This window comes from Lolium rigidum, chromosome 3, assembly GCF_022539505.1.
Source record: "Lolium rigidum isolate FL_2022 chromosome 3, APGP_CSIRO_Lrig_0.1, whole genome shotgun sequence".
Lineage (NCBI taxonomy): Eukaryota > Viridiplantae > Streptophyta > Magnoliopsida > Poales > Poaceae > Lolium > Lolium rigidum.
The window spans coordinates 128020921-128035636 of NC_061510.1; the positions used below are offsets into that span (position 1 = coordinate 128020921).

Sequence of the window (14716 nt, forward strand, 5' to 3'; positions counted from 1 at the left end):
AAGTGGCTATTTTATGCCTAAACAACATTTTGATCTCCAAATTTCTACCACTTCACCTTCTCCCATTCCATCCTCGTATTGTGTAGCACTAAAATACCCACATTGGCGTGACGCTATGACCGATGAATTTAATGCTCTAATTCGGAATGATACTTGGTATCTTGTTCCTCGTCCTGAAGGTGTCATTATGGTGACGGTAAAATGGATCTTTCGCCACAAGCTCCATCCTGATGGTACATTGTCACGGTACAAGGCTCGATGGGTGGTTCGTGGTTTCACGCAGGAACCTGATGTCGGTTACTGCGAGACATTTAGCCCGGTTGTCCAGCCGACAACTATTCATGTCATCCTTAACATTGTCAATTCTAACTCTTGGCACATTCATCAAATGGATGTCAAGAATGCTTTTCTTCATGACCAGATCACAGAGACAGTTTACTGCCAGCAACCCTCGGGTTTTGTTGACTCCACCTATCCTACACATGTGTGATGTCCCAACAAATTCCTCTATGGTCTCAAACAGGCTCCCCGCACTTGGTTTGTTCATTTCACATCCTATATTCACACTCTTGGTTTTATCTCCTCCAAAAGTGACAATTCTCTGTTTATTTTTCACCGAGGGTTCGAGGTTGCCTACCTTCTCCTCTGTGTAGATGACATCATCCCCACTGCCAACACAACACCTCTCCTCACTTCTATCATTGAGCATTCTCCATGAGTGATTTGGGAGACATCCACCACTTTCTTTGTGTTAATGTGCATCGCACAAACCAGGGGATCTTCCTTAGCGAGCAACAATATGCACTAGAGATTCTTGACCGAGCGGGTATATGCTCAATTGCCACCCCATCTCTACACCCGTCAACACTACCTCCAACCATTTTCTCCATGTTGGCACACCATTCGACAACCATTTCCTATACCGGAGTCGTAGGGGCATTGCAATATCTCACCCTTACGCGTCCCGAACTGGTCTATGCTGTTCAACAAGTCTATGTTTTCATGCATGCCCCCACGGATACACACTTTCAATTGATCAAACGGATTGTGCGGTATATATGCGGGACATCACACTATGGGTTGCAGCTGCACGGTGATCATCTCATGATCTTGTGGCATACCTCGACACGGATTGGGCATGTTACTCTGGTACGCGCAAATCCACTTCAGGTTTCAGTGAGTTCATTGACAGCAATCTTGTGTCATGGTCCTCAAAATGACAACATACGATCGAGCGCGGAAGCAGAATACCAAAGCTAGTTAACAAAGTCGATAGTCAACATGTGGATCTCCAAAATAATGTCAACATCTAAAGAAAATATCTACATATCTGTCAGAAGGAATTGAGGTCACCCTCTCTCCTACTTCTGCGGCAGATGAGAACGTGGACGACAAGCCGCCTAGCTACATGGTCGACTCTTAAGACTTGGTTTCCTGCTGTAACGAGACTTGTTTAACCTGTAATCAACCTGCACACATTTCCCTCTCGTCGCGTAGCTGCAGCATGTGCCGAATATGCCTGGAGCCGTGTGCGCTCTAGCTAGTCACGTAACCGGCTGGCCCCAAAGATAACATATTATATTTTTCTGAAAAAAAAGATAAACATATTCTAGGACACTGGACGACGGGACTATGGTTAGCTAGGCGCAACTGCGCAAGAATATCATCTTATATAATCGCACGCAGCGTCGAGCAGACACAAACACCCTCCACTAGCAACCTAGTCTCTTCGCCATTGATCATTCTCGAGCCTCCACATCGTCGAGCAGACACAGAGTCGTCATCAAGTCGGGCAGGGCAACCAGCATGTCGAGCTCTGAGATGGACTCGTCGTCGCTGGACAGCCAACTCAGGTTCGACGCGTACGCGGTGCTGGTGGCGTTCGGCGTGGCGGCCGTCCTCGTCGTCTGCTTCTGGCAGCTCTACAAGCTCACCGTGTCCGCGCGCCCGCAGGACATGCTGCCCGTCTCCTCCTCTGGCTCCGGCGGCGGCAAGGCTCCGAGGCAGAGCGACATCGCGGCGCTGCCGGTGTTCGTGCACGGCGGCGCGGCTGGCGTGGAGTGCGCGGTGTGCCTGGCGGAGATGGCGGACGGGGAGAAGGGGCGGCTCCTGCCCGGTTGCGGGCACAGGTTCCACGTCGAGTGCGTCGACCGGTGGTTCCGGACCAACTCGACGTGCCCGCTCTGCCGGGTCGCGGTCTTCGGCGAGCCGAGCGCGGTGGAGGCGCACAAGGTTGTCCCCGCGGCTGCTGCCCCTGCCGTGGCTGTGCTGCAAGTTTGACCTCGTGTTGTTGATCTTTTCTTTTACTTATAAACTTGTGTTGTTCATACAAATGCTCAGTTATTGGTAATTCGTAGAGAGAAATGTCAAGTCTTTGCCCATCACATCAGGGTTGCTCGGTTCCTGTTTGTGTGCCACGTATAAAGAAAGTACACTTCCGTACTGGTCACATCGCAATCACTCTTTTGTCCACTGCTGTTTCGATCTGACCACGTGTGGCATCTTGTACGAAGAAATTTCATCAAGTGAGGATGAACTCTGAGAATTCTTCCGTGCTATGCTCTCTTAATTTATATATGGGAGCGCTTAGATATCAGGCAACTGATTTTTATTAAGTCTAAGTTGATTTCTTAGCTATTTAATTTGCATATGTAACTGAGAAAATATAAGTTGCAACTTATACGCAACTGAGAAAATATGAACATATATGTAACCGAGAAAATATTAGTTACAACTTATGCACAACTGAGAGATAGTAGTTACAACTTATGCGCAACTGAGAAAATATCAGTTGCAACTAGTATGCAAGTGAGAAAATACCAATTGCAGCCCATGCGCAACCGGAAAAATACAAGTTGCAATATATGCGCAACTAGGAAAATATCAGTTGCAACCCACGCGCAACTGACAAAATATCAGTTGCAACCTATATGCAACTAAAAAATTATTAGTTGCAACCCGTGTGTAATTGAGAAAATATGAATTGCAACTCGTGCGCAACTAAGAAATACCAGTTGAAATCCACTTGCACTTTCCATATCAGCACGGATCACGAGACAAATCAGATGGCTAAAAAATCGACTTAGACTTAATAAAAAGCAGGCGTCTGATTTCTAGCAAAACCGTTTATATATATAGCTGGTACAAGTTTTCCGACACTTCCGAACTATTTTGGACTGTAATTCATTTTCTCCCAACGGTTTTGGTTGAACATGGTGAGGTAATAGGGTAATACTCCATTTGTTGTGAGATTTCTTTGTGGCGGAAGCAAGGCTTTATGCCGCATCAGTTACATGTTTAAATAGTTAGCCTAGTAGCCATATTTGGTAGCACCCGACATGGATTGACTTAATTAAAGGGATTGACTAGATATCAGAATATGCTTGATGCTTCTAACATATTTCGTTACATATATTGAAAGTATAATCCTAACATATGTATCATTACCTTTTCAATATTTGGCAATCAACCAAAAAAATAAAACAATGTACTCCCTCCATCTCATGAAACTTGTCTAAGATTTGTCAAAGTTCTGATGTATCTATAGATACCTATGTATTTTGACAAATCTCAGACATGTTTTGTGGACTCGAATTTTTAGCTCCTGCCAAGACCCGATTTGAGCTATAAAATAGAAAAATACTAAAATTGATTTTTTTTAAAAAAATACGTCGTAAACCATGTGTGTGGATTATGTATATATGTAGGTATGTGCATGTCAAATTTCAACTTAAAATATGAAAGTATGTAAACTATAAAAAATAACAAACTATATTGTGTAGCCACCGCCTCTTGAGAAAAGCCCTAGCCGCCCCTACTCAGCCTCCTCCATAGATCGGTTCCCCCTCCTCCGGCCGGTTTCGCCGGCGTCGGAAGGAGTGGGGAACCCGATCTATGAGTGGAGTTTTCAATAAAAATAGTCTTTTCGGTAGTCTATGTTAGGTTTTTGGTCGCCGTTTTCTTGTTGGTTTCCCCGCAATGGAGATGGCATCGTCTGCAATAAATGATCTTCGGCCTTTCGTTCGACGACGAGATCTCCTTTCCGACGTCAATGGTGGTGCTGAAAGATTACAATTATCTAGATATGGGTGTTCAGATCTTACTTCGCCAGATCGATCTTGGATCTTTTCTCATGGTTGCCGCGAGGAGGATTATCCTTGCAGTTCTTGTCCCGATTGCTACGTCCTCGACAATGGTGATTCGTATTCTCGGCTCTCCACCAACGTCGACAAGGCAGATCGGTTTTTATTCCCTGATATACTGGTGTTGGTACTCTTGCCGATGTTGATTGACGACTTTAATGGTTGCGCGCGTGCACGCAGCCTTGGCATTGCGGCTCAAATTAAAATTATGGGAGAACCTTCGTTGGTATTTACAGGTCTATGGTTTGTTATGTATCTTTGGCTGCCTTCAGAAAAGTACAAGATTATGTCTTGGAAGAAGAAAGAGTTTGAAGACCTCAAAGATTTGCTAGTATCTTTTAGACTTTATTTTGTAATCGCTGGAGACAGCTCGTGTATCTCTACCATGTACTATTTGTTATTATGAATATATGTGGTATTGATTGTCAAAAAAAAACAAACTATATTGTTCATAGTATAATGATTAGAAGTATACTATTCACAGAATAACTAAGTTTCATTTCCACTTTTTGTGTGGGACACATAAGGCCGTATTTTTTATTGAAAATTTGCACGGGTAAGTATCAAGATGAGATGTACGTGCGGGAATTATTTTAATTTTTGAAATATTTAAAATACGTCTTTTAATTTTTTTTGAAATTGGGTGCACGATGCCAGGTTCTACACTGTATTTTTGAATGTACTACCAACTAATAACATGGTAAAACATTTGCATAATACCACCATGGGGGGAATGTCCACACAGTGGACCAATATGGTGTACCTAGATACAAACCAATCTCAACGGTGACGACGAGTTATAATTAGGTTGTTAGCCTCCTCATGTAGATGTTATGCGTGTTGTACTCAAATCTATGTTATCGATATTTCATGTTTAATTATGTGCATGACTTTTCATATATCATATGGTGCCAAACGTACTGCGGACGAGCGTACCGGATAATATATCCTAAATAGATTCTCCGGCAATTACTACAATACATATATTTTCAACTTATTAGCAAACTGAACTTGCATGAAGCATTACCGATGGTTCAATTTATACTCTATAAGTTTATATAAATTTGCTTACATAATCATAACCAGAAACCACTATTAAGATATTTCTTATATTGTACGTTTTCGATAGCTCTACAATTATATTATGGATATTCAAATAGATACTAACACATGCGCGCACACACACAAACAAATTATGCATATACTATGTAAGTTATGCAATTATCAAAAATCAATTTGCCGAGAACCTTTTCTTAAAACATAACTGCTTACATTTGTCACAACACAAATGTTTCATTGATATACATTACAAGTGTATAACATAATGATATAACTAATATTAGAAATTAATATCCAAATATGGTTAACTATGGCAACTAATAGATAGAAAATTATACTCATCGAATTGTAGTATAATAAAAGTAGGTCATAAATAAGTATATTAGTTTGATATAAAAACTATGTGGCGAGGTTGAAACGGGCCTGGCTGCAGCGACGAACATGGTCAAGGACAATGTCGTTGTTGTATCCTCCCATAACTAGTAAAGAGCAACCAGTCATTGGTGGATGAAGAAGCAAGATGTATAGAGTGCACTTGGTTTATGTTTAATAAAGTATATGTATGTTAATGTTTCTACTCCCCATGATCATAGGCGGACGCAGCATCCCTGTTGCCCGAGCACTTGCCCAGGCTTCGGCCACGCTCACCTCAGGCGAAAGAAGCTGTCCAGCAGCCGATCTGCCGATGGAGAATGGTCAATGCCTAGGCTTCCTCCCGCCGCCCTGCGCGCCTCAAGCAGAAGACTTTCCAGCAGCGATCTGGGGATAGCGAATGGGCCAAACTGGCTTTGCTCGCTGTCCTTTTTCTCATCATATAGAATTATCCCGTTCAACGGAAGCAAACCATGAGCCCATAGGAATAGCGAACAAATTTTTTTTTTTGAACACAGAGAGGGGTCTAGAAGACCCCAGAGAATCAACCATTAAGTGGCAGGTACAAGATTTTACAGCAAGCCCCTTGTACAACACTCACTCAAAGAACCTAACATTTGAAGAAAGGGGCTCGCACTTTACAAAAAACACCCTACAAAGATCTTCGAAAACGCAATCAGGGACCTGGGTGTCTCCGCCACCAACCGCCGGCGTCCTCTAGGCGTCTCCGCTGAGGAACGAGAGCAAGCAGCTCGTAGGCTCCCTTCTGACGCGAATCTTCTGGCAACGGCCGTCGTCAAGCCACCGGGGACGAGACCACTTGGTAGCCTGGCTCCGTCGAGCTTCCGCCGCAGAAGAGAGAGAGGCCTCCACATTGGAGGTTGAGCTCGGGCCGCCATATCGGCCAAGGATCATAGCGTCAAACACGGACGCTATGTGTTCCGCACAAAGGATCGACGATCCATAGCACCCTGTAGGCAGAAGCTGGGCCAGATCCTCCTGAGCCACCCCTGAATCGGCGAGATCTTCACCGCCACCATGGCAGGACAGAATCGACGGCTTCAAGAGGCTACTCAAGCAGGAGCAGCGACAGCAGGAGAGGCCAAATCCCACTCCAGGATCCAAAATCGGCCCACTCACCTTCAGCACCTCCTCGCCACCACGGCCGGCCAGGGGAGAAGAAAGAGGGAACCTTGCTGAAGATAGACTCCACTCTCCCTCGCCGCCATGGCCGGCCAAGAGTTCATCAGTCTTGCAGCAACATCCAGGAAGAAGAGATCCAGCAGCCACCAAGTTATTGATGAAGACGGTGGCGCCGCTTCCCCCGCCAAGTTGCCAATGAGTTAAATGAGACAATATAAATGGAATCTATGTGCTCCAGGTCAAAAAATATGACTCAGCAAGGGGTCGACCGTTTCAGAAATGGCTGCTCCTATTCACGGTCTCCAGATATCACACCAAGTCTAGCAAATACACTAAAGTGTGTCAACAGAATGAAATAAATTCAACTGCTTTGTTTTTTGGTGCCTAAAAGCTAACCAGACGAGATTTCTTTTGGGGTTACTAACCAGTCAATATATGCTAAAATGTCCCGAGCTTAAAAGAATTAGCGCATAAGAAAAATGTCATCGGTGGTCAATCCTAGCCTTCATCACCGCTTCCGTCGCCCAAGAATAGTCGCATGCCGCTGCATTCAGCTCACCACATACTAATTCAAGCTCCTCGTGCTATCGCGGGATCTAACATGGACGGTGGCGCGAGCTTGGCCTAGGTCAAACCGACGTTACCATGGCCATAGGTGGCCGTATGTGAGTGGCTGAGCAACTACCCTTCTCCTAGAGCGCACTCGAACAGGTCATGTGGGCATCACCCAAGCACCCCCGTCTTAACAGTAATCGACATGGGGTGAGCACACGAGGCCTCACATCGCGGGGTGAAGAAAACCGTCGCCACCACTATAGCTTCCCATGCTTCGCCACCATGCTGGTAGACTCGCCCCAACCGCTAGCTTGACTACTTGGAGCCCCCCACCCGCGCCGCTGGCGGCAGCTGCCTCGCTACCCACCCTGCCCCCCTCCGCCAATCTGTCATCCTCACGCCTTCCTCTAAATCTTCTCAATCGCCGCGAGCCCTTCACACCCGCAACCTCAACCCTAACTCTGTCGGCCACCGGAGATGAGAAGAAGCCCACCATTGCACCCGTACCCACTGCCCTCTAAGTATATGCCTCGCCATCGACACCGCGGCTGCCTCCTTTTCCGCATCTCCAGCAAGGTCCATGTGATGCTTATATTTGTCCAAGAAAAAAATTAGTTGCTTCGTAGCGCGCCCAGGCTTCGAAAAATTCCTGGGTCCGCCACTGCCCACGATTGCATGTCTTCAACTCCTCTACACTAGTCGTTGGTATCCGCTTATTCTCTATGTTCGTATCTTCGGGCTCTTCATTATTTTCTCCATTTCGTCCTATGTTGGTAGGCATTGATCTGCAAGGGCACTACCCATATTTGTGCCCGTTTGGGAGGGTCTCCCAAGGTAATCTCACATTTGGCCCCCCATTTGGCATTGGAGAGAAACGAAGCCATCGTATCAAGGCATGTGTACGCATGTAGCACCACGTCCTGCTAACAAAATGTGTTGCCACATTCTAGAGGAGACAAATAATCTGAGTGTGAAGCAAATGAGAAAAAGAAGGAATGGAGGGTGAGTTTCCCTAGGGTCAGGTGGTTTGTGTCAGGATTGATTTACTCTGGCATGGCTAACAATGTGCTTACCATGCCAACACAAATATTTTCCATCGCCTCGTCCCTTCAATCAATTATACACTTCGTAAATATGAGATGACCAAAAATATGTATATGGATTTAAGAGATTATGATCCATATTACAACATTCACTTCATGGAATACAAATTATCAACTCCTCAATTTAACCAAGACCAATATCGTGTATGGTGTACCAGGTAGGAACAAACCGATACAAATGGTGACGATGATTTTTAATTAGTATGTTAGTCTCTCTCGTGTGGATGTTCTGCATGTTGTACTAAAATCTATGATATCGAGGTTTCCATGTTAAATTTTGCTCATGCTTTTGATACATTAGAAGATATGAAGCGCACTACGGATGAGCATACCAAATTATAAAATTGTATGTAAAGTATATTCTTCGATGATTACTATGATACATTTATTTTCAACTTATTGCCGAATTAAACTTGCATGAAACATTACACACCAGTCATTTTGTACTCTAAAAGTATATATAATATGCTTACTGAATCATACACCATAAACCAATGTTAAGATATTTATTAGACTCTACGCTTTAGAGATTGTACCATGATATTAAGGATATTAAAATAGACATGAACACACGCATGCGCGCACACAGTATATAACTATCGGAATTTAATTCAGGGAGAACCTTTTCTGAAAATATACAATTTAAATTTATCACAACACAAATATCTCATTGATGTACATTACTAGTGTATAATAAATAACAATATAATTAATATTACCAACAATCAAATGCGGTTAACTATGACAATTAATAGATAGAAAATTATACTCGTAATATTCTAGTATGATGAAAGCAAGTCATAAATAAGTATAAAAGTTAATTCTAAATATATGGATATCTATTCACCCCGAGTCGGCGTGATGCTCATGACCTCGACATGGTTTCCATAGCCCATAATCTCGAAAAATAATGTTCACCTCTACTTTTCTGGTCCTGGCAGTACTTTCAAGTTGACGTGGAAGCACATTGATTTTGAATACGTGGCTATATTTTGCATGGCCCAAGGTGATGAATGAATTTATTTTCAATGACGAACAAAATATACTTACATTAAAAATAGTGATAGTTTCTATCTTTTATACAGGTCGGTAAATGTTTCTTACAAGAACTCTCTAAAAAAGAAATAATTTTGTCATTGACATGATTAATTTTTATCACTGTGAAAACTTTTGCTTTTCATACATGTGATCTATCTTGGAGAAAAAAATGGTGAAATATATTGCTACAAATTTACAAAGGGATGAAAGAGTTCGAAAAGACTTTCTAGAAAAACCAAAGCTACCATATAGTAGCTGATGTGATTGTTTCTTATTTTTAACACAAATCTTATTTGAATGATACATGTTTAAATGATAAGGAAAATGTAATTTTTACTACGAAAACTATCTTTCCGCTTGGTATTTTCCATAATTTTAAAATAAAAAATGATACCCTAAGGTGCCTCTAGGAGAAAAATGTGTGTTTTCTTTTCCAATGAATCTCCCATTGTATTCAAAAGTCATATTTGCAAAAGAATTTATGAGTTCATTTCATGTAAATTAAAGCGGTTATATTTTAATTGAATACGTTATCGGCATTTTTTGTTATTTTAATATTTGAAAATAAAATCTAAATGAAACATGCACTTATGTATCGCAAAAATATATTTTGTTCATTTTTATCTCTCCATGCCTCCCATAAATAGTTTCATATACATATGTTTAGAAAAGTAACATGCAATTAATTGATCATGCTCGAATACGAAAATCATTCCGTACTCCAGACTGAGCATTGAACCATTTCCTTGCCCCAAGAGTGCTTCACCACCTCAAATAAAGACTGTGCACATAGGATTGCACGACACACACCAAATGTTTAGCGATGTAGCCAGGTTTTACCCTAGCTAGTTATGTATGCATTGCTTTAGATTGTCTCTGTAGTGTTGATTAACCAAAGTTCTCTCGTTTTTTGGCAGGAAAAAAAAATTAAATAACCCCTTTGCCCATATTATGATGACTTAATTAGTCACAATAATTTATACTCTTAATACAAGTGGTTATTTCTATTTGATACTAATATATCAACATGTTAAATTAACAACTGAATTTTGTGGGAGGTTGGAGACTTTTCTTTCAGGACTAGTTACATATTTAGTGCAACAACACTTGGTATGAACCTTAAATTGATCGCTACTTCGGGATTGTACATTAAGCGCTCAGCACACCGTACATTTTCTTTAGTGTCCACATGCCATATATTTACAAAAATGGTGTGAAATACTTCTTCAAGAACAAATATGTACAACCCCAACTTGGAAAGCATTTTGATTAATTAAGTAGACAAAAAATATAGTAACTCATTGGTTCAAACAATGAATGGGTGGATTTGAATGTGAATAAAAACAGTGGAGATAAAACATACTCACAAACATAGAGAATTTTTTCATTTGTGTATATCACCTTTCCTCCTATAATTCGTATGCACATGTTTGCAAAAGTCCTTCAGCTATGCAAGGTGTGATCACTTTAGCCAAGATTGACCTATTTCCAAAGGTGTGACATCGAGTATGTAGGGAGACTTTGGATCGATAAGCCTCATGCATAGAACCTCGTAAGATATTCTCCAAGGTGCTACCCAATCGGTTTTCCGCGGTACTTTAGACAATTGTTTCAGGAAATCAAAGTGATCTCATTCAAAAGTGGTGCATTCATGAAAACTTATTGCACATCCAAAATCCGGTCAAGGAGTTGCACATAAAAACATCCCAAGTCTCTTTTTGAAGTTTGGGATTTAAAAGGCTTTTTACTGGTAAATTGGATCTAGCTCCTAAAGTTGTGCAAAAGCTTGTTTTTGGACAAAGTATACGTAATTAGATCTCTATTTTGCTTTCTTATGAATCCTCCATAGTTCTAATTGGTGGGATGCCTGGACCTCCTATGCATACATGAGGGTTGCGCCGGGGAGACCCACTACATAGAATCTTGTGCGTGTGTGATCATGGTGATTTTGCCTATTCAGGGAGATCGGTGACACTCGGAATATCTCTTTATGCATATGATGCTTGAAATTTGTCACATCTTTCTGGAATTTAGGGATGCAAGAGTTCTTCACACAAATTTTTAGAAGAAAAAAAATATATTTCCCAATTCAATGCAAGGGGAATTATCTGGTAGTATCACCCCCGCATTTTAGGAAAATATTGATATGTTCCCTAGCAAGTACTTGGTGCCGTAGCTTCACCTTTGAAGGTTGACAATGATGTATTTTCATCCCCAAATCGACAAAATGGGGGAGCAGACTCCATGGACGGATGGGGAATATCTCATGAGTACTGAAAAATTCACCCTAACAAATTCTGTCATAATGGCATTAGCTAAAATACCATATTTCTATCGAGCTACCCAAATGGGTGCAAAACAAGCTGGACATGATGGAGAAGGATTTCATTTAGAAAGGACATGATGGAGAAGGATCCCATGTTAACTACAAGGTGATATGCACTCCAAAAAAAAACCTTTGTGTCATATGGGTGACCGGTCAAGATCATTTCTTTTGGGCCTTCCATTAGCCTTGGCCATTATTCCTGGAGACAAAACCGAATCGCATGTGGCTCAATTGGATGAAAATTTCTCCGATGCTAATATACCCATTTTCCGCGCCTCAATGACCATATCCATCAGCGATGGTGCCAAAACCAGTTTTTGAACAAGTGGATTTGGAATCGCGCTCTCTATGATAGAGTGATTGAGATCCTCACAATCATCACTGGAAAATGTCATACCCATGAACTCCAAAATGAATGATGGATCAATATTTTGACCGCTCTCTCCTGCTCTATTGATCTATGCAAGTTAGTTTTCTTATAATTGGGCAACTTCTAGAGATTTCTCTGCTAAGTCTACATATATCACTCAATTCATTGGTTGGTAACCATTCCACCATGCAAAATGTTGGAAATCTATTGCCATGCCTAACTGTGAGTTATTTACATGGTTTGGGAAGATCATCATGACATAAATCTTTGCAGTTGGGGTGGCCTCAAAGTCACATATTGTGGTGACCCTGCATACCACTACATGTTGTAGTATGCTAGTCGTTGATATAACATTTCCGAAGTACCAATCCGCAGATATTACATCTCTCAGAGTAGTACAACAGAACATAGCAGGCCCATAACTCATTCATTTATTATTACAAACCAAATGTACACATCATCACGGAGTTCCTCCTGGGTCCTGAGAGGAATACTCCTAGGTTCGAGGTGAACCCAGCTTAGATTACAATATATAAGTCTTAGCAGGTTATACATTTATTCTCATCGAGCAGTTAAGTACTAAGTGTTCGTACTGCTCGGCTACTACTACTATCAGATTAGTCTACGCTTGTTATTCTCCGGAACCCTCCCCGGTTCCGTAGACGATGAGGTAATCCACTCCTTCTACACCTCCGGAGAGGTCTGTCTCTTCATAGCAGATCCCATCTGCTCCTTCTTGGTCATCGATGTCCTCCTCAAGATGATTCAGGCAATCTAAGCAGGGGATTTAAGAGTGGTATGAGTACGAGCGTACTCAACAAGTTCATATTAGGAAAGAGGTGTTTAATGCACTAGCTACGATACTAGACCAGAAAGTCTAATACCAATGCATGTTTTAATAACCATTTCTTCAAAAGGTTGCTTTTATCAATAAGAACTATGTCCGTCAGCCTTCACCGGTTTATTAGAACTTCATGGAGTTCCTTTCCGGCTGCGTTCGCAGTTCCAAACCCAGAACAGGGAGTGACAGGTCACGATTCATTACACTCTGCAGAGGTGTGTTGCTTTAACCATAAGAGATCTTAACCTTGGTGCCAACCGGGTAGCTTTCCCGTCCACACTTCCTTTGGTGTGAGTCCCGGTATAAGGTCTAGCCAATTATACTCTGATACGTCTCCGACGTATCGATAATTTCTTATGTTCCATGCTACATTATTGATGATATCTACATGTTTTATACACATTATATGTCGTATTTATGCATTTTCCGGCACTAACCTATTAACGATATGCCGAAGAGCCGCTTGTCGTTTTCTGCTGTTTTTGGTTTCGAAATCCTAGTAAAGAAATATTCTCGGAATTGGACCGAAATCAACGCCCAGTGGTCCTACTTTTGCACGAAGCTTCCAGAAGACCGAGGGGGAAAGGAAGTGGGGCCACGAGGCGCCGACACGCTAGGGCGGCGCGGCCTGGCCCTTGGCCGCGCCGGCCTGGTGTGTGGGGCCCTCGTGTGGCCCCCTGACCTGCCCTTCCTCCTACAAATAGCCTTCGTCGCGAAACCCCCAGTACCGAGAGCCACGATACGGAAAACCTTACTGAGACACCGCCGCCGCCAATCCCATCTCGGGGGATTCTGGAGATCACCTCCGGCACCCCGCTGGAGAGGGGATTCATCTCCCGGAGGACTCTTCACCGCCATGGTCGCCTCCGGAGTGATGAGTGAGTAGTTCACCCCTGGACTATGGGTCCATAGCAGTAGCTAGATGGTTGTCTTCTCCTCATTGTGCTTCATTGTTGGATCTTGTGAGCTGCCTAACATGATCAAGATCATCTATCTGTAATACTATATGTTGTGTTTGTCGGGATCCGATGGATAGAGAATACTATGTTATGTTAATTATCCAGTTATTACCTATGTGTTGTTTATGATCTTGCATGCTCTCCGTTATTAGTAGAGGTTCTGGCCAAGTTTTCTCTCTTAACTCCAAGAGGGAGTATTTATGCTCGATAGTGGGTTCATGCCTCCATTAAATCTGGGACAGTGACAGAAAGTTCTAAGGTTGTGGATGTGTTGTTGCCACTAGGGATAAAACATTGATGCTATGTCTAAGGATGTAGTTATTGATTACATTACGCACCATACTTAATGCAATTGTCTCGTTGTTTTGCAACTTAATACTCGGAAGGGGTTCGGATGATAACCCGAAGGTGGACTTTTTAGGCATAGATGCATGCTGGATAGCGGTCTATGTACTTTATCGTAATGCCCAATTAAATCTCACTATATTTATCATATCATGTATGTGCATTGTTATGCCCTCTCTATTTGTCAATTGCCCGACTGTAATTTGTTCACCCAACATGCTTTTATCTTATGGGAGAGACACCTCTAGTGAACTCGTGGACCCCGGTCCTATTCTTTACATCGCATACAATCTATCTGCAATACTTGTTTTACTCGTTTTCTCGCAAACAATCACCTTCCACACAAGCACGGTTAATCCTTTGTTACAGCAAGCCGGTGAGATTGACAACCTCACCGTTTCGTTGGGGCAAAGTACTTTGGTTGTGTTGTGCGGGTTCCACGTTGGCGCCGGAATCCCCGGTG

General features: G+C 42.4%; 1 protein-coding gene across 1 annotated transcript; it reads left to right on the forward strand.

Moving 5' to 3' along the window:
* The first annotated feature begins 1806 nt into the window (after positions 1-1806).
* Positions 1807-2280, forward strand: LOC124695510 (E3 ubiquitin-protein ligase EL5-like). The gene has a single exon (XM_047228348.1). The coding sequence runs from the start codon at positions 1807-1809 to the stop codon at positions 2278-2280; it is 474 nt and encodes a 157-aa protein (XP_047084304.1).
* The last annotated feature ends 12436 nt before the right edge of the window (positions 2281-14716 follow it).